The following is a 25,774-nucleotide window of genomic DNA, read 5'->3' on the forward strand; positions in this document are numbered from 1 at the left end:
ATTCCACCTGACCAGTCTATGCCAGCATTTATGCTGCACTCGAGCCTCCTCCCACCCTCATCTATCGGAATAACGCTCTATTGCCTTTGCCCTCATGCTTATCTAGGGTCCCCCTAAATGCATCTATCTGCCTCAACTATGCTGTGGTAGTAAGTTCCACCATCTCACCACTCTCCAGCTAAAGAAGTTTCTTCTGAATTCCCAATTTGATTTCTTCATAACCATCTTTGATAAAGGCCTCTAATTTTGCTCTTCCCCACAAGTGGAAACACATTGAAAGGTTTTCATATAGTGGACACATAATTTTAAAGATCTCTATTAGGTCACCCCTCAGCCTTCCAGGCCTGTTCATCCTTTCCTGAGTTCTGGTATCACCCTCAAAATGTGTTTTTTCACCCTCTCCTGTACCTCACTATCCTTTATATCTGTACACTGTACTTCAAGATAGTGATAGTCAGCAGACAGAAACTATCAGAGGAGTAAAAAAAAAAACACTATTAGAAACAGATGTCTATGTATTATTTATAACAAAAATGTTGGAAATACTCAGGTCAGGCAGTGAGAGAAAAAAAGTTAATGTTTAAGCAAGCAGAAGCAGGGAACAGCTTGGGGTGGGCAAGAAAAAGGGGAGGATAAGTGCTTGCTTAAAACCTGTTACATCTTAACTGTTTCCAATTCTGACAAAAGATCAACCTGAAATGTTAACTCTCCACATATGCTTCCCGACATGTTGAGTATTTCCAGCAATTTTTGTTTGTATTTTGAGATTTCCAGTTCTGCTGCATTTTTCTTTTATCTTATTACTCTGACAGTCATTCTGTTTAACTACTGCATTTTTGCACTTAGACAATGTGGTTTTTGTGGTTCGATATTCAGTCTATGCTCCTCAAATTTATAAAAATTAACTTCTTTCAATGTTGAATAATTGAACTTCAAGTTTTCAAATCTTTGTGTATCACATTTAGTAAATAATGTCAAATTCCCATTTCAAGTAGTTGAGGTTTTATTACAATAGTCTTAGTGAGAGCATTGGTATCAGTGTTTTACAAATATGTCTATATATCAATATAATCTCAAATGTTAGGGATGTACAATGAAACATCTTCAAACTATCACATTAGAAAAACTTTAGTTACAAATGTGAGGTTATCCACTTTGGTAGCAAAAACAGGAAGGCAGATTATTATTTGAACGGCTATAAATTGAGAGAGGGGAATATGCAACGAGACCTGGGTGTTCTTGTATACCAGTCGCTGAAGGTAAGCATGCAGGTGCAACAGGCGGTAAAAAAAGGCTAATGGTATGTTGGCCTTCACAGCGAAAGCATTCGAGTACAGGAGCAGGGCTGTCTTGCTGCAATTATACAGGGCCTTGGTGAGGCCACACCTGGAATATTGTGTGCAGTTTTGGTCTGAGGAAGGATGTTCTTGCTATAGAGGGAGTCCAGCAAAGGCTTACCAGACTGATTCCTGGGATGGCAGGACTGACGTATGAGGAAAGATTGAGTTGGTTAGGATTATATTCACTGGAGTTCAGAAGAGGAAAGGGATATCACATAGAAACCTATAAAATTCTAACAGGACTTGACAAGGCAGATGTAGGAAGGATGTTCCCACTGGTGGGGGGAGTCCAGAACCAGGGGTCATAGTCTAAGGTTACAGGGTAAACCTTTCAGGACTGAGATGAGGAGAAATTACTTCACCCAGCGAGTGGTGAGTCTGTGGAATTCACTACCACAGAAAGCAGTTGAGGCCAAAACATTGTATATTTTCAAGAAGGAGTTAGATAGAGCTCTTGGGGGCGAAAGGGATCAAAGGATATGGGGAGAAAGCGGGAATAGGTTACGGAGTTGGATGATCAACCATGATCATAATGAATGGCGGAGCAGCCTCAAAGGGCCAAATGGCCTACTCCTGCTCCTATTTTCTATGTTTCTATTTTAATAGTTAACCTACTCAGGTCGGCAGCAAATGCTGGTCCAACCATAGAAATCAACATATGCAGATACTGAAACACTAAGTAAATTGAAGAGGATGTTGTATTCAAGTACAAATGCGAGAGAGAAAAAGGATCCTTCCCTGGCTGATACACGTAACAAATGACAGCCAAGACTGAGGTTCAAATTCAGGCTTCCCAGTGGAAGTGGAGTGTTTGTATGACCATTACTTTCAGCAGAACTTTAGAAACATGGACATGTTAGCCAGAACAGAACTTTGATTTCTTGTGAGAAAATATTTATTTAAAAACACCAACCCGCGGGCTCTAAAATCACATCTAAAAAGACGACTCCTCCAACAATGCAGCGTTCCCTCAATATTGCATGGAACTGTGAGCCAAGATTGTGCACTAAAGTCAGTGGCGTGAACTGTGCTAAAACAGACAAATAAAGGTTTCAAATGTTACTGTAGAAGGCAGCTCACATTTCTCTCATGTCCACTGTCCTGCCAGAGGTTGACAGTAGAGCCAGATACTCTCATTGACAAGTAGGACTATATTTGGTGGTTCCTAAGATCAGGTGAAAAACTTGCTTGTGCTGCAATTAAATGACTTTAAGAAAGGCACTACTTTGGAAAGATATTGATAAGAAAAATCAGTAGGAGTAAGAAATACCCAGCAACTGCTGGAAATGTGAAATGAAAACAAAAATGCCAGAAACAGGTCAGTCAACACCTGAAAAGGAAGAGGCAAGTCAAATACTTTGAGTGGAGCAGGAATAGGCGATTCAGCCCTTCAAGCTTGCTCCACCAAATTGATTTTACTAACTTTCCTTTGTGCCCAACTTAAATGTATTCTAATTATATTTCCATGCTGGCACTCCATGACCACTTTAACCACTTCCCCCTCATCCACTTCATTGTCACCACACTGATTTTTGCCCTTCCTGCTACCACTTCTCACTGCCACTTTATTTAATGAGCTTCTGCTTTGCCTTACAGGTTCCTGTGGTCACCAGGGTGGGCGTGTTGCTTTTAAAACAATACAATGAAAAAATTGAAGGTTGGAATGGTTCGAAAATGTCTCAAAACTTTCATAAGACAGTATGTTCCCCCATTGTGAGGCAGGTTTTGGGGGTGGGGGGGATATGGAAGAGAAGTAGTTTAAAGCTTAAGACATTAAGCTATTCCTTTAGGTTTCTGAAAATGAAAGATTTACATATTCAATATACATTTTGTAAGCAAATTTTCAAATAATTTGTTGGAATAAAGTCCAAAGCAGGAAATGCCATCAAGTTGACTTCATTAGGAACAGCATCAGCCCACATAACCACTCAAGTTTTGCCAATGAGATTACTGTTCTGTGACCCAACTTCAAAAGTAAAATGACGTGAGAAAGAAAGATACAACTGCTGCTTCTTCAGCAGAAATGACAACCAGAGTATCTAGGTTATGCTCTGTAAAAACAGACAGTAGCATTGAAGAGCAAAGACAGACCAGTGATGCAATTCAATCCTGAACACAGTTCAGCAAGGAACATGAAGGATGCAATGTCATAACCCAAAATTTTCCACAACAGCAAAAGCAAATTTGACTTGCCAGTAAATTGCCATTCTATGAAATGGGTAGCTTCCCATCCTCCATGTGGAAATACAAAAATCTCCCAACCCATTCCTGTCAGACAGGTTCTGAGTTTCAAGGTAGCGTCTTTTAAATCAACTTTCACTAATACCATGGAAGCATAGCAATTTTCAAAAATCAGTTTACAAATGCACAATGGAGTTAAATACTGCCTAGCTCATAAAGCACTGTTCTGCACTAGTAGGACGACAACTTTGTACTTGGTGTTCCCCATATAGTGAATGGGGGGTGGGGGGGGGAAAAAAAAAAAAAAAAGAGAAAAAGGAGAGAATGACACTGGGTTATTCTTGCCACCTACAATTAAGTGCTTGAAAAAGTCAGTCACAAAGCTAAGGTAAGCTCAACTGCAGGCAGCTCTGCTTGAGGAAATATATCTATTAAGATTGGGTGACTGGTTTCAAAAATAAAAATGTTAATTCATGCAAAAATGCCTGTTACTAATTTTAAGTCATCATAAATGAGAGTTGAGTCTGTCCCCATTGCGGCAGGTTAACAGATACACAAACACGAAAGCACATATTAAAAACTTCAGCAGAACAAAAGTTTGAAAGATAGAAAAACATTAGCTCAATTGTGAAATAAATTGCATTTGTAAGAATACAATCATGTTTGCATTTGGTGGTGTTTCTCTTTTCATACTATTCAGAAAATGCTACATTCTGTAAAAGAACAGTGTTGGAATCTGATATGGTCCAGAATTATAAAAGACATCCTTAACAAGTGATCTTCAGAACTAATCGAGCAGTTATAACCAAAAACATTCTAAGGTTTATACAATGGATTATGTGACTGAGTTAACCTCAAGAACTGCAGGAGCATTTAGTCACTGAATTTTAGTTTAGGTTTCTTCCAAAACAATTTATTGTACTGTTTCGCATCTTGCTTACTAATAACATTGGAGATGAGGAGTGAAAAAGGATAATTATTTTGAAAGCGTAACCTCAGTGTTGCAAACAGATAAAACAGATGCAAGCTATCAAAAAAATATGCCACCAAATTTAAAGATTAAATCAGCCTTACTTGAATAAACTTAAACAGAATATGTTCAATCAATCCTGTACCATGGGAAAAAAAATTTATGAACAAGTCAGTTGCTTATCACACAAGTTACATACAAATACTGCAACCTGCAGTAGGCTGGTTGGGTAAATACAAAGCTCAGATATTACAACATGTAAATGATTTCTCAAATTGGATGGAACTTCTTGCAGTATATAATTTTGAAACTAAAAGCTTGTATGAACATTTTATTGTAGTTGGTTTCATTTATGGAGCTTTAAATAAAAGTTAACATTTTCATTAGATTACAAGGACATCAAGGATAAAGATTATTCACAGGATGTGCTCAAGGTTATCAAGCCATGGAACTAAACAGTGTCTTGAATGTTAAAATGAAACTTTTCATTTTAAAACTTGAATGCTGTTATACCTAGGACTTCAGTTTCAAATTAAAAGATGTAACTGTATTAAATATTTTGTGGCTATTAAAGGTTTAAGACTTGCATTTATTATAGCACCTTTCACAACTTCAGGACTTGCCAAATTGCTTTATAGCCAATGAAGTACTTCTGAAGTGTAGTCACTGCTGTAATGTAATGTGTAAAGTCCCAACGTCAATTTTACAGTTAATTTTCCCACAGCATACACCATTGTACCAGTGTAGAAAATGCCATTAGTATCCACTGGTGTTACTGAAAAAAATCTGCAGTTAACTTAGTGAGAAAAATAAGTCTCTCTCCCCATTCCTCCACCCCCCCCCACCCCCCCGCCATTTATTTGAAAATTAGCCCAAGTCTACCCTTTCATAAATTAGAGGTGAACTGTATTAGCAACTCAAATAATATTAACCAAATGTGCTACAGGATATTCAGCCAAGAGATGCTTAAACTCTTATTTCAAATATTCTAATAGTATCTCATTTAAAACAGTTATTTTCAGGGTGTAAATTTTAGAGGTCACACATAATTCACTTGCCTCCTTTTGAAATACCCAAAGTTTGATTTATTACAGTGAAACTAACTAAAAATGTGATTTAATCTCAAACCTACTATTCTGTTGTGAAAACCAAGAGACCTATGGCTCAATCATCAAGAGGTTTGAAACATTTCACTATCTCAGCACACTAAACTGGTGTGCTTAATGTTTCCATTCTTTCATTTTACCACTCATCAGGTTTCACATTCATAAGGGTTGCTCATTGCAACCAAAGGAGGTTGCAGGTCCTCATCTACCAGAGAATGCCCCCAAAACATTCATAGAAAAGATGTCTCAGCAGAGGTGAAGAACAGCTTTGTTGATTTCTGGGTTTGTCCAGTCATTCCGGATATCATCCATGTGGTTATCAAAATCCACCAAGGAGTCATAGGATTTACCATCCAGGAGGCAGCTGGTGATTCGCTGCACCTCCGACCAATCTTCACAGAAATCACTGCAAAAAGAAAATCACATCAAATACGTTCAAACATGACAAGGGCTCATTCCAAGAGAAAATCAAGCACCGGGAGCTGGAAAATATCTATTCACTATTTTCTCTAGGGGAGCACAATTCTGGAATCCCCAAAAAGGTGCTCCTCTCAGGTTCTTACAGAAAGTCAAGACTCAGATTAAATGTGTGAGATTAACAGAACAAAGAAATTCTTTCAAATACTGAAGTAAGAAGTTCCTTTTATTTAGTGTCCCCAAAATAAATTCAAACCCTAATTAATAAATGCTCGATTTTTTTTTTAATACAAGTGTTGGAAGAGATGGTTACAAGAGATGGTTAGCATTTTCAGGGTAGCCCAGTTGTCAGTTTTGATCAACCAAAATGTTACTGTTTTTTCTGTTTTCAAGAGTTGAAAAATATTTTCAGCACTTTCCATGGAATAATTCACCTGGTTTACCTTCAACTATTTTACATTTGAAGAAATAAATGCCAAACATAACTTCTCCTCCCATCCTCTGCCAGAGGGCACTGTGCTGAAGGATGCTTCTTTTCACTTCAAGTATTGCATCCAATTAACTTACAAAATTTTATTTACTACAGAAGCCATAATCAAACAAGTCTTTTGCAGAAATTCCTGGGCTGAAGGAAAAAAAGTTTATTCAAACACTCTGCAACTGCTTTTATGTAACCACTATATACTAAAAATGTAATTTAGTATGAGGCAAATTGAAGATTAGGACTTGCTAGAAACCTGTGCAAAAATTACACTACAAAATGTAATTTTAAACTCATCATCTCTGCTTTTTAATAACTTGAACAAAAATGAAGCTCAGGAGAGTAAATTCATCTGAGGGGCTCAATTGAACAGGTCAGTGCCTGCATCTCAACAAGTTAAAAGAAAAGCAAACCTTCTAGTTAGGTGAATCCTAGATAATTTTATACAATTATTCAAATATCAATTTCTACTGTTTTTTTTTAAAAAGACAGACCATTTCCCTAATTTCTAGAGGAACCTCTTTTGCAAAGTGCTTAATATACTACAGTTTAAATGTGCCCATTCTTGCAACTGCTAATTTGCTGTTAACTATTTGCATATTTACTAGCATTAGACCATATTATCTCTCACTGCTAAGGAGCCCAAAGAAAGAGCGAGCTTGCATTTATATAAATGCCTTTCACAACCTCCATTCGAAAGCATTTCACAGCCATAAAGTACATTTTGAAGTGCAGTGCTGTTGTCATGTAGGAAAACCTGGCAGCCAATGTGCACAGAGCAAGGTCCCACAAACAGCAATCAAAATAAGTGATCAATTTTTTTTTTTTTTTAATAAAAGTGATTTGGTTGAGGGGTAAATGATGGCCAGGACATTGAGTGAACTCCCGTGCTCTTTAAACTGTGCCGGGGATCTTGCATATCTACAAGAGGGCAGCTGGGACCTGGGCTTTACTCGTTATCTGACAGCACAGCGCTCCCTCAGATTTTCTGCTCAAGGCTCTGGAGTGGAACTTGAACCAACACTGATTCAGAGCAGAGTGCTACCACTGAACTATTGTTGACAAATTAAATAGGTGACATAGAACACTGAATTGTGGAAAATCAGTTCAACTCTCCAGTCTTGATTCACTGGGGAAAAACATCTGCACTCACGTATTTGGGTCTTTGCATCGCCATTTATTTTCATGGTGCTCATATACTACAATCGATTGTTCTTCACACTCCATAGTAAATTTGAGATTGTCCACCTAAAAAAATTAGAACTGGAGGTAAAGTATTACAAACAGCACTGCAGAATCACATCTGAAACTGAATCTTGTTTCTCCCTCCTCTACTACCAGCTTTTTTCCTCTATCCTGAAGGTGCTCAGACTTTCTGAACTCCGGTTCCACAGGTGTCAGTTGCCATCCAATACCTTGGCCCAGTGGGCATTCCTAATCTCACCCACTGAGGCCTGCCAACACTACAGTGGAAATGAAATCCACAAGTTCCCTTTTAAATATGATTAAGTTTAAAAGCAGAATTCCAATCCAAATTTGGAGAATTTTCTAATTGACAAGTCTCCCAAGTCAAAAATTTGAGCAATTGCCCTGAAATGCAACTTGCCAAACAGCCTCTTCTTGCTCGACAATTTAGGCGCTGAGATACTGTAATTAGCACAATAAAGCATACCATGATTAGGGCAGCATCACTGAAGTTTTCTGCAATCCGAGAGGCAACTTTTTCAGCAACCTGGTTTGGGCTGAAAAATAAAAGGAAAACATAACTCAAAACAGTGTTAGCCTGTCAATTACTCCAAACTTCAATATAAATACCATGGTCAGCAAGGTGTAAGGCATCAGTGCTAGGGCAAGAAACACTGGTCACTGATTCGTGCACAATTGAATTTTGGAATAATTTGGCTTGAGTACTCAATGGTATGGTACCAGTGTGGTTATTCTGGTTTCTCTCACACAGATTTAACCAGAGTACATTGCCAAAGATGTAACCAGGCCAGTGATCATGATTGTTGCCCATTAGGAACCTACTTCACGAGACGTCTCAGCAGGCAATGGATCTGAGCAGCATCGATGGGAATGAGGGAATAAACTGCTAGGCCACTGACACCGACCATCTTCCCATATCAATACAAACAACTAAAAATCTAGGAGTTGGGGATTCAAAACCATTGCAACTTTTCCCTCCCTCTCCTCCACAATGAAATATAAACAGTGTCACTACTGATAGGCAGCCTGCACGGAGGATAAGAACATGAGGGACTAGGATTACAAGTTAAATCTATACAGGAACAGACACGATACTGAACCTTGTACCTGAGCACAGGTGAAAGATTCAAATACTTAAGTGAATAATGAAGTCATAAAAGAGTACTTGGAGTAATGCTGTTGAGTGTACGAACATACGAATTAGGAGGAGCAGGCCACTTGGCCCCACGAGCCTGCTCCGCCATTCAATAAGTTCATGGCAGAACTGATTACTCCACATTTCCACTACCCTTGATAACCTTCCACCCCTTTGCTCATCAAGAATCTATCTATCTCTTGCCTTAAAAATATTCAAAGACTGCTTCCACTGCCTTTTGAGGAAGAGAATTCCAAAGACTCACTACTCTCAAAAAAATTTATCCTCGTCTGTCTTAAATGGGCGACCCCTTATTTTTAAACAGTGACCCCTAGTTCTAGATTCCCTCACAAGGGGCAACATCCTTTCCACATCCAACCTGTCAAGACCCCTCAGGATCTTATATTTCAATTAAGTTGCCTCTTACTCTTAAATTCCAGCTGATACAAGCCTAGCCTGTCCAACCTTTCCTCATTAGACAGCCCACCCATTCCAGGTATTAGTCTAGAAAACCTTCTCTGAACCGCCTCCAATGCATTTACATCCTTCATTTAATGAGACCAATACTGTACACAGTACTCCAAATGTAGTCTCACCAATGCCCTGTATAGCTGAAGCATAACCTCCTTAAGGAGATGGAGCCATGGTTTCATTCTTTTGGAATATAACCAAAACATTTAGTACAAGCTGCAGTGGGTGGGGGGGGGGGGGGGGGGGGGTATGAGGTGTGGATCTGTTTAGGTAGTTCTCACTTCCTATGCAGGCTCATTTCTCTGACATGCAGAATAATTACTAGTGTCTGACATTGAGAAAAATTATAGTCTTGAGTCCTGGGAGAGTTGCAATTGTGATTTCACATGCAAAGACTTCCAGGTGAAAAATAATCCTTAAATAATTCTTGTGCTAAATCAGGAATACATGATAGAAAATATTTTGAAAGCAGTTTGGTGCAGGGAATCCTGCTGAAATGTTTGTACTAAAATGAAAAAAAAAAGATTAACAAAAATGAATTTATCAGAACTTCATTAGATTGTTTTTGCATTTACTCAATTTCTTTGCTAGTAAAAAAATGTCCAGCACAGGTATAGTTAAAGTCAGCTGGTCTCAGGCCTTTGACACCAACTCTGAGCAAACCCTGGAAGGTCAATTTAGTGCTTACTGAACTGTGGTTATGAGAGCCCACTCCAGCACACATTCTGGTCCTGTCCTGTATTTAGCCTTTTAAGATGCAAAGCAATGAACAGCATAACCATACCTCTGGACTCAGTTGACCAACACAAGGAACTTCTACCACTCAGATCTTGCTCTTTATTTAGTGTGGCATAATCTCAACTGAGATTCCCCATAACAAATATGTGGTGTAAACACATGCTGGACATCTGCCAGTCAAAGCAAGTAATGTAAAGACTCTGCATTGAACTACAGAATGAACAGCAGATCTGGGACCCTATGGAGCCATCTCAAGTCCCCATCAGCAGGCCAGCTTGAGGACTGCCTATTAAGACTGTCATCCAGGCCCCCACCTGCCAAGAATGAGGCACATTAATTTCACCACATGGACATTAAATTTCAAATTGTTGCTGGGAAGAGAAGGCCTGTTACAAGGAGATGTCAGACGCCTGACTAGAAAGACATTTTTTCACATTAGCAGACAGTGCTTGTAGACAAAGGAGCTATTCCCTGCTCCAATTCAATCCACAAAGCCAGAAGTGGTTATGCCAGTCACATGACTACCCTGCTGGTCAACTTGGGGAGTTTTAAATTGTAGAGAGAGTGCTTGAACTGGCAGAAAGCTGAATGCTCCTGGACTGAAGCAGACCTCCTTTCCTGTCCTGTCTGCTCCCATCTCTTTCTCACAGAACGCCAAAAACTGACTGAAGACACATGAACCCCAAGAGAGAAAAGTCTCTTACAGTGAACAAGGTTTAAGAATACTGGGCCCCAACGAGAAGCAAGATCCACCTACAAACAAGGACTCTACAGTGAGCTAAGACCCATAACGAAAACTCTTCAGATAGTGCCTCGGACCTTTCCACTTTATTTTTCTTCTGCTCTTTTCTGTCTCTATTTGCAAGTGCGTATCACGCATGCATGCTAGCGTGGGGTGCAGCATGTATCTGTAGACGTTAACCGAATTAGAGTTTTAAGTTTAATAAAATTGCACCTTTCTTCAACCCTAAGAAAGCCTATTTGCGCTGGCTCCTTTACCTTATCATTGGAAAGTGGTGAATAAGGATTCACCGAGGGGGAGCGAAATACTGTTTAAAAATAAAACCCTGTTACAGTAAGATCAGGTGAAGGCTGAAAGGGAACCCTGGACCTCTCTCACCTGGTCGTATCGAGAAAATACCAACTGGTCTCAGTTACTGTTGTAACCTCTCCATTTCACTGCTTCCCACAAGGTCCTAGCACTGATTCCAGCTTCCACTCAATCTAATGTATAGAACTGTAGAACTATACATGATCCTCATTACAACTACCAGTAAGTTGTGTGAAATGTGTACTGTTGCACATCCCTGGCCCAAGCACATGTAAATCTCATTAAAAAAAAAGTAGTTTTATGCAATTTGCAAAATAATAGGATGGCAAAACAGTGACTTCAGTAGTATGTTCATGGATCTTTGGGTGCTGCACCCATGGGAAACAGCTTTTTTTTAAAAAAAAGATTGAGCTCGTGATTCATTTCCCCCTTAGGAGTACAGCTGCTCACACAAAACAGGAAGCCAAGCATGTTGTTTTTGTACACCTCAAATGCACAGATTGAAGAATCTCACTCACAGGAGCTGATCTAATACCTTCCCCAGTCAAGGAAGATGATGGGTGCAAGGAATAATAAGGAACCCAGATCATTTTAGGTAAAATTCAAGCTTAAAAAGTGGCATCTTCCAAGTTTGTTAGTAAACATGACCCATCCCACACCATCAAAATATTTACACACCTGGTGTCCTTCATACGCTCGTTTGCTTGGTAGTATCCAGCTATTACGTAGTTATTTTCTTTGCACCAAGAGTCAACCTGAGAGAGAAATGAATAAAAATAATGACATTTAGAAAACAAGTCTATATGGCACTGTCTGTTACACAGAAGAGCAAAAATTTGGTTTTTATTTCATCTGTTACACTTGCCAAATCTTAGGTACTCAATGAAATCTGGAGATTTTTTTTAATGTGAGGAATGAGCTAGAGTGAGCATACAAGGCGGCAATGCTTCTCTACTTGAAACAGTTGTAAGTAAAACCAGGCAAGAGTGTTGCAATGGAGGGATGTTGAAAGAGGATGGGGTGATCTACAGTGTCAAAAACAAAATCAAGTTAGCTGAGAAGAGACAGAAAGGGAGTGTCACAGCTGCACAGGATAATATTGCAAACTTAGTACTATGAACAAGTCAGAAATCAGATGGAAGGACACTAAATGTGAAACGGTAGGAGGGACAGTAGTGCTGTTGAGACCACTATGCACACTGGGACGTTGGAAAGAAAATGGTCAGAGATAGGGCAGCAATAGACAAGGATATCAAGAGTTACAGAACCAAGGCAGGTAGATGCAGTTAAGATACAGATCAGCCATGATCTAACCGAATGGCAAACAGGCTCAAGGGACTGAATAACCTACTTCTGCTTTTGTATTATGGATGGCAGATCAGAGAGTTTGGGAGGTGGAGAGGTCAGAATTATGCAGACAGCTGACAGTGTTGTGGGAGGGGATAGTTACCTCATCCTCCCCATTACTTCCAAGGCAGAAGGAGTTTGCAAAAGAATGCAGGCAAGAAAGTGGTCAGAGAGTCAACTCAATAACAGAAACCTTGAAGGTCTCAAGACAATTTGTGATGGCAATGTAAAAGAGGCAACCATGTGTGTACATGCAGGAGTTGAGCAAAAGGAGAGTTTAAGGGAACCTGAGCAGGAAATTGTCAGTGGTAGCATACTGGGGTGGGAGAGGAGTTAAGAAAGAAACAGGGAATGGGGAGAAGAGAGTGCGAGTTCTGGCAAGGATTAAAGTGATCAAGCACAAGTCATTTATTGCAGAGGCTGAGATTGGACAATAGGGAGGAGATTTAAATGAAGATAGGTACCTGAGGATGCGGTTGGATGATGGGAAGCAGATGGTCTGTGTAAATAGGAATTATTCTGTCAAGGATGTGATGGGTAAAGTCCCATATAACTGAGATGGACATTCCAAAATTTTCTAAATGATCCGGCACAGACACGATGGGCCAAAGGGCCTGTTTCTGTGCTGTATAACTATGACTATCTATAAGGGGATACCAGTATCACCTTGAAGTTTGTGGATGACAGTAAAATAGCAAGGTGGGCTAATATGGTAGATTGAACCAGCTACAGAAGAATTTAAATTGTGCAGGGAGGTTGGCAGATACAGTTTAATACAGATAACTAACGTTTACATACTTGAAGTCAGAAATATAGGCTGAACAGGGAAATTACTGACTTGACAAATCAGATGTGTCTTAGTATAAATATCTCATCAAGCCATTATCTGGCAGTTGTCAAAATATTAATTGAATACTTGATTTACATTCTTTTCATTGCAATCTAAAGGATGTCATCCTGGCTAGAACATTCACTAAGTCCCAGGTATTCTGTGCAGTTCTGGTACCCACTCCAGGAAGGATGTAGCGGAATTGGGAAAGTTGCAGTGAAGAGCTACTAAGTGCTGTTGGGTGAATCCTATCTTCTAGAATTTAATTGGATCTCATTCAAATATCTAGCTACTAGCTCAATGGTTCTGTTCATTTTATTACACCAAACATCAGATTATCTTTTATTCCAATGCTGTCCTTTTTTTCTTTTAAAAACCAAAGAACTTAACTTTTCAGTTATGTCCACATCTTCATGCCTGTTCTGACAGTAACCTCATGCTCATTTTCCCCTTGTCATTGGCCTTAAATTTCTAAATTTGTATACTTAAGCTCTTTTAATAGTACTGCTGTACAGATTCTCCTTGTAATGACCATGGTCAGTTTATAGCAGACAACATTCTCACTGCTGTGTGCACTTTAATTCACTTTTAGTTGGCTAAATTTTAAACTTATTTTCAGATTTTCCTAATGGGGGTGTGGGGAACGAGGAAGAGGCAGACTCAAAACGAGTCCATCTAGCCTGTCAACCCAAGTATATCCAGCTAAGACCTTTTAGCCCAGGTATCATTAGGGAATCTATATAATTACAGAGAAACACTAAGATTTGAAATATTTAACAGACTTTATATCCAGATGCCTTCTACTGAAAGACACAGGGGGGGCAGGGGGGGTTACCAGGTTTTGAAAAACACCCAACTTTCCTGATGCAGGGGACCCTTAATCTATAAATTACAAAATTATAAATTCAAGTTCCTCCTACCACTAATAAGAGCAAGTTTTATTGGTTGCAGACCACGGTTGGCAACATAATTTATCAATTAAATCACAAGAGTAATCAAGACCCTTACAGAAGATGGGGAAAAAATTTAATCTTCCAGCTCCACTACCTTGATCAGATTTTTCCTACATAACCGTGAAGTGTTTTTGAATGTCCTGTATATGCAAGATGCTATATAAATGCAAGTTCTTTCGTCAGTCCCGCTTAAATGGGATAAGAATCAACTGTTAGCAGTGATATTTTAGTACATTTTACAGAATGTATTTATAACACTTAACATGCAAAATGTTCCAAAGCATTTTACAAAATAGAGAACTGACAAAGCTACAGGACAGAATGGCGAGGTGACTAAGCCTAGGTTAAAAATCTGAATACTCACATTTTTGAATACAGTGAAATGGAAAGCAAAATTGTTTAAAGAGGAAGTTGCATAAGGTATGAATGAAGAGCTGGACAAAAGCAAAGGTCTGCTCCAAAGCAGGATGAAGGGATGGAAGTGGGACACACAGGACACAGTCAGAGGAACCAAAGGATGCGGGAGAAGATGTATAGCTATAGAGCAACGCAGAGATATGGTGGTGCAAGGTTATGAAAATATAAGAGAACAATACATTGAGCAATGGGCGCCAATATAGATCAGCAAGTGGTAGGCGAGGGGGGACTTTGTGGGATAGTATGAAAGCAACAGAACCTGGTTAACAAATTTGGGGAGGAAGAAAGTCCAGTCAGAGTTATACTAAATGTGACAATTGACAATATATATTTTGGTAGTGGGATGGGGAGCCTGAAGCAAGACTGGAGATGGGCAATATGGTGCCTGTAGAAGTTAATAAACCTGGAGGGGACATATGGTCTGAGTAAAGCATGACATGGCATTTATGGTAGGCATCATAAAAAGACCTGGATTTTGTAGTCAATGGCAAATGAACAGTACTTGCTGTTCATTACACCCACCCAGAAATAATGTGTGCTTTTGTACTGTGACATGCAGCAATTAGAAATTCAAAACAGCCCAGTGCCCTCTACAGGAATCTGACAGCTGGTCAAGTAACAGTGTCCCCTTAACAAAATCAGATTGAAGAAACCTTACTGAGACATGCAATGTCTCAACCAGGAAGAGAGAGTCAGAATATTTAATTCAATGCCAAATCATGTACAAAAACCAAGAGAGGGGAAGAAAATATGACAGCAAGAAAAAAAAAAAACCTCTGATAATTGGAGGAATGAGACTCCACACTTTCAGAAGTAAATTCCCAGTGCCAGAGGTTACTCAGCAGTAATTAAGACACATCACGCTGTTAAAAGGAAAAATTCACTTGCCCTTGAATGGACAAGTCCTAACTTTTGCTGACATGTTAATTGGGTACATAGCTCAACTTCATGCCCTTCATGTATTTGAATGCCAAGAATGGCAAGGTACTGGTGCAAAGATTGTGGAGGGGGGAAACTCAACAACCTCCAGACTTGTGCTTAATTGCGCATGTCCGAATGCCAGAAGTTGCCGCTCAATTCAAACAGTGAGTCTTGATGGCCACACCTTTATTGTTACCATAAAACATGAGCCAATCACTTTAGTCATCTTGATGTTCCCCTAACAGAGCTTGTGACTCATCCAGCACTTATTGCCCAGCCCCAATTGCCCTCGAGAAGGTGGTGGGGAGCTGCCTTCCTGAACCGCTGCAGTCCATGTGAGGCAGGTACACCCACAGTGCAGTTAGGAAAGGAGTTCCAGGATTTTTACCCAGCGACAGTGAAGGAATGGCGATATAGTTCCAAGTCAGGATGGTGTGAGACTTGGAGGGGAACTTGCAGGCGGTGGTGTTCCCATGCATCTGCTGCCCTTGTCCTTCTAGTTGGTAGAGGTCACGGGTTTGGAAGGTGCTGTCTCAGGAGCCTTGGTACATTGCTGCAGTGCATCTTGTAGATGGTGTACACTGCTGCCACTATGCACCGGTGATGGAGAGAGTGAACATCTGTGGATGGGGTCCAATCAAGCAGGCTACTTTGTCCTGGATGGTGTCGAGCTTCTTGAGTGTTGTTGGAGTTCTGCCCATCCAGACAAGTGAAGAGTATTCCATCACACTCCTCCTGACTTGTGCCTTGTAGATGGTGGACAGGCTTTGGGGAGCAGGTGGTGAGTTACTCACCACAGGATTCCAAGCCTCTGACCTGCTCTTGTAACCACGGTATTTATGTGGCTACTCCAATTCAGTTTCTGGTCAATGGTAACCCCCAGGATGTTGATAGTGAGGGATTCAGCAACCATAATGCCATTGAATGTCAAGGGGAGATGGTTAGATTCTCTCTTGTTGGAGATGGTAATTTGCATCACACAAGTGCCAGGTAATGTTACTTGCCACTTGTCAGCCCAAGCCAAGTCTCGGTCTTGCTGCATTTAATGACTGAATTTAAGTGGCCATGGAATCAGGAACACATTAGAGCTGGGTGTCATCAGCAAAGGAAGCAAACTCCATGTCTGCAGCCTGTAAATAAAAGAGAAGCCATTGCTGCAGAAAGAATTGGTCCACACAAGAGCAGCTCCAAACAGCTAGGGCATAAAGAGCCAGTGAAGAGGGTAGAATGGTTAACTATTAAACTATGCAAAAAAAAAATCCAGAAGGGATAATACACCATGGTTACTGTTGCAGAGGATAGCAAAGAACTCAAAATACTCAGCACAACCCAAGAATCTAGAACCAGAATATAAAATTAAGACCTGCATTTATATAGTACCTTATGCAATCCCCATCACTCAAACACCACAGCATGTCTCACGCACAATGAATTACTCTGGAGTTCAGCAAGACAAATTGTTGGAAACTATCACACTCACTTGATTGAAATGTTAGTGGCAACACTGGCACGTAGATGATTTCGGGTCAATTGCAGGTTTATGAAAAGCGTTAGAAATCTAGAGCAAGTCAAAGATGGGTTACCCTTTTGGGTGGAGACCTCCTGGTTTATACATGAAAGGTTCACCTTCTCCCAACCCCCCACCCCCCCCCCCCCCCCCCCCAACACACTTTTGGAGCTCGAACTGCAGATGATAAACTGGATGTAGGTGGCAATAGATTTTAGTTTTTTCTCTCTTACCAGAGTCAAAGCCACTTCTAGCATGGGTGCCAGAGCCAGGGTGCCGTGGAAGAGCGGGACACAGTCCACGAAGAGTACGAGCTGGCCATCCTTCCTCTTGTGTTTCTCAGCCACCAGGATGCCATTGACGGCGCAGTGCGGGTACTTGGCGGCATGTAGCAGCATCTTACAGTAAGCCTGGGTGGTCAGTCTAAACAGAGTCATGGCCGCCAGCAGAGACCAAGATGGCCAACAAGCTCGCCGTGTAGAATCCCACAATATCCCTTCCTTCAGGCCCAGCCCAAGAGCAGTAGCCGCCGAGCGGCCCTCGCCCGCCCGTCTCCCGAGTCTCCCCGCCGCCCTGACCTTCCCCCCCTCTCTCTGCCACCGTTAGCTGTCACTCATTCCCCAGTCTGCTCCCAGGCTCCGCTCTCCGGTGGCCTCACATCCCCGCTCCGGCACACTCGGGGCACCGATATCCCGGCCTCTCCAGGGACGCTGGGCTGGGGTCAATTTAACACCAGGACCACCTATGATTCGCAGCCAACGCCTGCTCCGCTCGACAATCCGCACTAAGGAGGCTTCACTTCCCTTCACCAGGCCCCTTCACTCATTAACCGGCAATGCCGGTCACCGAAGTACTGTCGTAAACTGCTGCAAAATGCACAATCTACATTCCTCTGCTTTTTCGGATTGGGGGAGGGCCTATTTGAATACAGCAATATGATTGGAGGGCTTATTTTAATGAACCATTAAGATTGGAGGGCCTATTTTGATCAACCAATAAGATTGAAAGGCCTATTTTGACGAACCAATATGATTGGAGGGCCTATTTTGATTAACTAATATGATTGGAAGGCATATTTTAAGGAACCAATAAGATTGGAGAGCATATTGTGATGAACCAATAAGATTGGAAGCATATTTTCATGAGCCAATAAGATTTGAAGGCCTATTTTGATAGACGAACGCGATTGGAAGGTATATTTTGATAAACCAATAGGAGGTAACGGCCTATTTTGATGAACCAATAAGATTAGAAGGCTTATATTGATGGACGAACAAGATTGGAGGGCCGAGTTTCATGGACCGATAAGTGGAGAGGGCCTATTTTGATAGACCAATAAACTTGAAAACTGCATTTTGATGGACGAATAAGTTTGGAGGACTTATATTGTTGGACCAATAAGAGTGGAGGGCCCATTTTGATGGCGAGTCTACTTGTTGGACTAGTAAGCTTGGAGGGCCTATTTTGATGGAATAATAGAGTGGAGGATCTATTCTGATACACCATTAACGGGGAGCCCCTAAAAGCAACTATTTTGATGACCCAGTAAGGGGAAATTGGGTTGCCCCAGGATCACCAAAATAAAAATTAGACCACCAATAATATAAGAAAGTCAGAGTAAACCTGTCAGGTCGATTATAAAATTGGCTACTGATGAAAGTTTAGTGAAATGACACGTTAACTCTGTTTCTTTCTCTACAGATGCTGCCAGACCTGCTGAGTATTTCCAGCATTTTCTGTTTTTACTTCAGATTTCCAGCATCTGCAGTATTTTACTTCTGCCTTAGCAATTTTTGGATATTTGAGTTTAATCGCACATCTGTTCCACGCCTGAAATTGCTGTACCATTTGTGCATCAACAATGGTGAGTTCCATTCACTTTGCCATTAGTGTGGGAGAAAAATCTGTCCCAATGTTATTAGTGTCACCCTATGGATGGAGCCCACCAAACATGCAAATTTGAGGCAGAGGCAACTTTTTTTTTAAAAAAAGGTTGTATGGATGTTTCTTTTCTTTTTTCTTTTGGGCCTCCTTATCTCGAGAGACAATGGATACGCGCCTGGAGGTGGTCAGTGGTTTGTGAAGCAGGGCATGGAGTGGCTATAAAGGCCAATTCTGGAGTGACAGGCTCTTCCACAGGTGCTGCAGAGAAATTTGTTTGTTGGGGCTGTTGCACAGTTGGCTCTCCCCTTGCGCCTCTGTCTTTTTTCCTGCCAACTACTAAGTCTCTTCGACTCGCCACAATTTAGCCCTGTCTTTATGGCTGCCCGCCAGCTCTGGCGAATGCTGGCAACTGACTCCCACGACTTGTGATCAATGTCACACGATTTCATGTCGCGTTTGCAGACGTCTTTATAACGGAGACATGGACGGCCGGTGGGTCTGATACCAGTGGCGAGCTCGCTGTACAATGTGTCTTTGGGGATCCTGCCATGGATGTTTATAACAAGGTTTATAGGGGACATGACCAGGGGGGAGTAGTAGGGTGCGGATCAATCTACATTAAATGATATGAACTCTATGAAGCTGAATTCGCAGGGTTGTGCCAAATTGGAATGTTAAAAACATTCATTGACCTCATACAAGGTACATGCATGCAGGAACCTGGAAATATAGCAAAAGCTGACCAACAATTTCAAAAACACTTGTACTCTTCCCTATCACCCCCAAACTCACCTCCACTACAAAAAAAAATAGTCCTGATACGAAAAGATGTAGCTAAATCTGTAACTTTACTCAACATTATTTTGCTTATTTAACACATTAATTTTCCCTCCGTGATTTGTGAATCTGTTGGTTGTCATCCATTCTCCCTTTTTAATTTTTCAAGCTGATTAAAATCTGATAAAGGTACACACCTGAAATGTTGTAATTTGTATTTTCTCTCTTTTTTTGGGAAGATGGGAGACATGCTGTGTATTTCCAACATTTCCTTTCTTAAATTTCACATTACCAACATTTGCAGTTTTTCCTTATGTTAATTCTTTATTTATAAAGTAAATAAGCATACAAAATCCTGAAGGGGAAATCCAAATGTTGAAGGCATAAGGTTTATAGTATATTTCCAAAGGGTGGGGGGAAGCCTCGGGGTATGCTCCCTTAGAAAATTTTGAAGTGTTACTGTAAAATAATGTATTTTGGTTCATTTTAAGCATATGTATACTTCACAATTAATACATTTATAATCTAACGTTGAGAAATAATCAGACCATCACTTCTGCAAAGTTATCTCAATAGTTAACAACAACTTGTATCTATAAAGCGCCTTTAATGTGATAAAATGCCCCAAGGCACTTCACAGGAACATTACTGAACAAAATTTGACACCAAGCCACATAAGGAATTATTACGGCAGATGACTAAAAGCTTTGTCAAATAGGTAGGCTTTAAGGAGCGTCTTATAGGAGGAATAGAGAGGTTTAGGGAAGGAATTCCAGATCTTAGGGCCCAGGCAGCATAAGGTACAGCCACCAATGGTGGAGTGATTAAAATCAGGGATGCTGAAGAACCAGATTTGGAGGTGCATAGACATTTCAGAGAGTTGTGGGGTTGGAGGAGATTACAGTGAGAGGGAGGGGTGAAGCCACAAGGAATTTCAAAATAAGGATGAAAATGTTAACGTCAAAGTGTTGTGTAACTAGGAGCTAACACAAGTGAACAAGCACGGGGTGGGGTGGGGGGGGGGGGGTTGGGTGAACAGGACTTGGTGCAAGTTAGGACATGGGCAGCAGATTTTTAGATTATCTCAAGTTTACAGAGGGTCAAATGTGAGCGGCCAGCTAGGAATGTGTTGGAATAGTCACTCTCCCAAATCCACCCTCTACTGCAGTTCACAAAGGTATTCTACCCTCTGTTGTTGAACTGTATTAGGCTGGTTGTGGAAGGATAATGCTGGAGCCTATCGTTACTTAGTTTCACATTTATTGTGCAGAGTAAAAGGATTACAAACATGTAGCTCCTCACTCAAACCCTCCACCAGTCTCAGTGAGTGTCTGCTCAAGGGCTCAACTAAGATCCCAATAAACACCCTTCACCTACATATAATTAAACCATTGATACACAATTAACAGATTAACATCTGTGTCTCCCCCATCTCTCCACCCTCCCATAGAGATATTCTCTTCTCGTCCAACCCTTGTAGTTCATCCTGGCTCTTTTCTCCCTCTCCTCTATTAACTCAATTTGCCACTTTTCTCCACCAACTCTGTTGACTTGTAACCCATCACCCACTTCTCGGAGCTCATAGGAAATAGGAGCAGGTGTAGGCCATTCGGCCCTTCAAGCTTGCTCTACCATTCAACTAGATGATGGCTGATCTTCTACCTCAACGCCATTTTCCTGCACTATCCCCATATCCCTTGATATCTTTAATATCTAGTGCTGGCACTTTTTCACCAGCTCCAACTCATAGTTATTCTTCGTTATTCAATGCTGGCATGCCCATTCCTTCCCACCATAAAGGGCAGCCCAACATTTCTTCTCCCCCACCCCCATCAAAAATGCTGTTCCCAGGTTCTCCCCTTTTAATTCCAAATGCCACTCCCAGCTTTGCCTTGTGTCTCTTCCGTTCATTCCCATCGCATTCCATTCTCTCCCCTTTCACTGGCATTTATTTATCCCCACCTTTTCCTACCCAGGTTAGATAACTAATGCTCTAGAACAGGTCACTTCTTCCCTATATGCTGCTCCCAACATTATGGCAAGCAGGGCAGCTCATACATATTGGAGGTGGAGGATGCCTATTCTCACAACATAACCTGTTTCTGCCCCTGCCTCTGTCCATCTGCTCATCCAAAACTCTGCTACCCATATCCTAACCTGTATAAAGTCCCGCTCACCCATCACCCCTGTGCTCACTAACCTACAACAACAATTTATAGTTATATAGCACCTTTAATGTAATAAAACATCCCAGTGCTTCACAGGAACATTATAAAATATGTAGGTAGGTTTTAAAGAGTGCCTTAAAGGAAGTAGGTGGGGTAGAGAGGCGCAGAAGTGTAATGAGGGAACTCCAGAGCTTTGAGCCTAGGCAACTGAAGGCACGGCAACTGGTCGAGCAATTAAAATCCGGGATGCTCAAGAGACCTGAATTAGATGAGCACAGATATCTTGAAGGGTTGTGGGGCTGGAGGAGATTACAAAAGTAGGGAGGGGCGAGGCCATGGAGGGATTTGAAAACAAGGATGAGAATTTTTAATTCAGACATTGCTTGACCTACGTTGGCTTCCAGTCTCAACACCTGCAATTTAAAATTCTCGTCTTTGAGCTTAACTTCCTTCATACCCCTCCCTATCTCTGTAACCTTCTCCAGCCCTACAACTACCCCTCCCGCCACTGTGATCTCTTGTGCGTTGCCCCCTCCTTTCGCCCCACCACCTTTGGCAACTGTGCCTTCAGCCAGCTAGGCATCACATTCTGAAATTCCCTCTGCCTCTTCACTTCCATCTCCAAGAATCATAGAATGGTTACAGCACAGAAGGAGGCCATTTGGCCCGTCATGTCTGCCAGTTCTGCAAGTCCCACTTACCCGCCTTTTCCCTGTAGCCCTGCAAATTTTTCCTCTTCAGATAATTATCCAATTCTCTTTTGAAAGCCACAATTTAATCTGCCTCCAACACACTCTCAGGCAGTGCATTCCAGATCCTAACCACTCGCTGTGTAAAACATTTTTCCTCTTGTTGGTGTTGCTTCTTTTGCTAATCACCTTAAATTGGTGCCCTCTGGTTCTCGAACCTTCTGCCAACAGGCGGACTTTTCTTAAAACTCAATCTTTCACCAAATCTTCTGTATATTTTCAGCATTTTCTATTTTTATTCATAACTGAAACTCTGCATCTTTTAGAATTATTTCAAAGTGGAGTTCAGACTGTGGAGCAAATCCTACAAAAAATAAGTTGTTGCTTGGTAGTACAGAACATGAGTATTGCTGAAAAAAGGAGATATGCAGTCGATGAGTGCAAGACGAAAAGCTTCGTCACCATGCCTCTTTTTTCAGTAATACTCAATAAGTAATTATCACAAAATGAATCCAGGCTTGGGAACCAATTGATTGAACTATTCCCATTTACAAGGCTTCAATGTTAAGCATAACTTTTGTTTAGCTGTTAAGCTGTGAAATAGACACAGTTCCCTGGGAGAACATCTGCTTTTTATCACCGCTTAATTACAGACTCATTGCAGCCAGATTCTCTAAGTTTCTGCCAAGTATTTTCTGAAATGTAGCAAACAATCCTTGGAACTAGATAAAGGATTCCAGAACTGATATCCCTCACAAAAACAGATGGTCTGGAGAACTCAGCCAGCTATTGTAACCCATAGGCATCCTACAGAAGTTTTAGTAATTGGTTTGCTCTCACTAACCTAGGCACATAGTAAAGCACAGATATCCATCTAAGCAGCCCAATTAATGCAGTGTAGCCCAATGATATTTACAATATGGCGCAAAGCATCAATAGCCTGCCTCCTCTTCACATTCTGGCTTTGGCAGAATTGCTGCTTCACTTACACCTGGAGAGACTATCTTATTAATTTCAATACTTGACATCTCTGGTACAAGCTGTATCTCAGACTCAGGTAGAATACCTACTCATATAAGCTGTACATGGGATTGATATAGAATATTGACTCATACAGGTGGTATATGGCACTGAGTTACAGAATATCATCGATTCATAGAATTGTACAACACAGAAGAGGCCTATTTGGCCCATTGAGTCTGCACCAGCTCTATCAAACAGCAATCCAGTTAGTCCCACTCTCCTGCTCTTTCCCCACATCCCTGTAACTATTTCTTCAAGTATTTATCCAATTCTCTTTCAGAGGCTACTACTGAATCTGCTTCCACCACACTCTCAGGAAGTGCATAAAATTCATTGCATAAAAAAAAGTTTTTCATGTTGCCTCTGATTATTTTACCAATCAGTCCCATATACAGCCTGTATGATACACTACACTCAGTCCATATACAGCCTGATACTTTAAACTGAGTGCATGTACAGCATGTAAGATGATATTCTACACTCAGTCCATATATAGCTTGATAATATACTACACCAGTCCGTCTACAACCTGTGTGACAATATAATACTCTCAGTCCATATGCAGCCTATATAATATTCTTCGCTCAATCCATCTACAGTCTGTACGATGATATTCTACAATCAATCCATATACAGCTTCTATGATGATATTATAGCCTCTGTCCATATACAGCCTGGATGATGATATTCTATACTTAGTCCATATTCTGCACTCAGTTCATATACAGCCTCTATGATGTCATGGATGAGTTAGATGAAGAACCCTCATCACTGGATCTCAAGAAGGCCATAGACCACCTAGTGAACAGAAGGGAACAGGGCAAGGACAGAATCCTAGCCGAATGTCTCAAGCATGGAAAGTCCCATGTATTGTCACACCTTTATGACCTTCTTCTTCTCTGCTGGAAAGTAGACTCTGTTCCACAGGAGATGTGTGATGCCAAAATCATCACACTATACAAAAACAAAGGTGACAGAGGAGACTGCAACAACTACAGGGCATCTCACTCCTTAGCATCAAGGGGAAGACCTTTGCTAGGGTCATACTGAAAAGATTCCATTTACTTGCAGACCAAGTGTACCAGGATACTGTGGATATGATCTTCTCTATTTGCCAGCGACAACAGAAGTATAGGGAACAGAGTATACCCCTTTAATTTACTTTTGTAGATCTCACTATGGCATTCGACATCGTCAGCAGAGCAGAGCCCGATGATACTTTGGGAAAAATTGGCTGTCCACTGAAGCTCCTCAGTCTCATCTGCTCCTTCCATGACAACTCTACAGTTTGATGACTCCATTTCCAACAGTTTCAGAGTGAAGAATGGACTGAAGAAGTGTTGTGTCCTCGCCCCAACTCTGTTTGGCATCTTCTTCTCCATGCTCCTGACCTTCACCCTCCCTGCAGATATGGAAGGAGTCTACTTGCACACTAGATCAGATGCAAGCTCTATCAAGGCTGAAAGCGAAGACAAAAGCACATAATGTCCTGCGGAGAACTCTACACTGATGATGCTGCGCTAGTTGCTCACACTGAAACAGCTACAAAGACTCATGGACTGTCTCTCCCACGTAACTTGTTCTCCTTGACTATAAGCATCAAGAAAACCATGGTCGTGGGACAAGGAGTTGCAACTCCGCCCCTGATCACACCAAATAACACCCACTGGAACTGATTAGCAAATTCTGCTACCTTGGATCCACGGTGACAAACAATCTGTTCCTTGATGCAGAGCTCGATACACACATAGGGAAAGCAGCTACCACCTATGGCCGACTTGCGAAACGCGCATCGGATAACACCAAGCTGATCCTTCGGACCAAGCTGATGGTTTATAAGGCCTGTGTTCTCAGCACCTTGCTGTATGGCAGTGAAACACGGGCAACTTATAGCTACCAGGAATAGAAGCTCAAGAATTTCCATCTTCACTTCATAATGCTGTACATTATGGGTATATCCTGGTAGGACAAAACCACAAATATAGCAATCTTCTCAAGGGCAGAGCTCCCAAGTGTGTTGGCACTAATCAAAGAGGTGGCTTCAGCGGGTTGGACACGTCCGCAGGATGGAAGATGGTTGCATACCCAAGGACCTTCTGTATGGTGAGGCAGCCGGGACCAGATGACCAGTAGGGCACCCAAAGCTCCGCTTCAAGGACGCTT

The 25,774-nt window shown here is 41.2% G+C and overlaps 1 protein-coding gene across 1 annotated transcript; it reads right to left on the bottom strand.

Annotated features, from left to right (window-relative positions):
- Positions 1 to 985: 985 nt before the first annotated feature.
- On the bottom strand, positions 986 to 17,943 carry emc8 (ER membrane protein complex subunit 8). The gene is made up of 5 exons (XM_068049117.1): positions 17,304 to 17,943; positions 11,775 to 11,851; positions 8,168 to 8,237; positions 7,649 to 7,743; positions 986 to 6,003 (listed from the first exon to the last, which is right to left on the bottom strand). Exons 1-5 carry the CDS (start codon positions 17,505 to 17,507, stop codon positions 5,844 to 5,846), a joined length of 606 nt encoding a protein of 201 aa, XP_067905218.1. The 5' UTR covers positions 17,508 to 17,943; the 3' UTR covers positions 986 to 5,843.
- Positions 17,944 to 25,774: the final 7,831 nt, after the last annotated feature.

The sequence above is a fragment of the Heterodontus francisci genome, chromosome 17, assembly GCF_036365525.1.
Source record: "Heterodontus francisci isolate sHetFra1 chromosome 17, sHetFra1.hap1, whole genome shotgun sequence".
Classification (NCBI taxonomy): Eukaryota; Metazoa; Chordata; class Chondrichthyes; order Heterodontiformes; family Heterodontidae; genus Heterodontus; species Heterodontus francisci.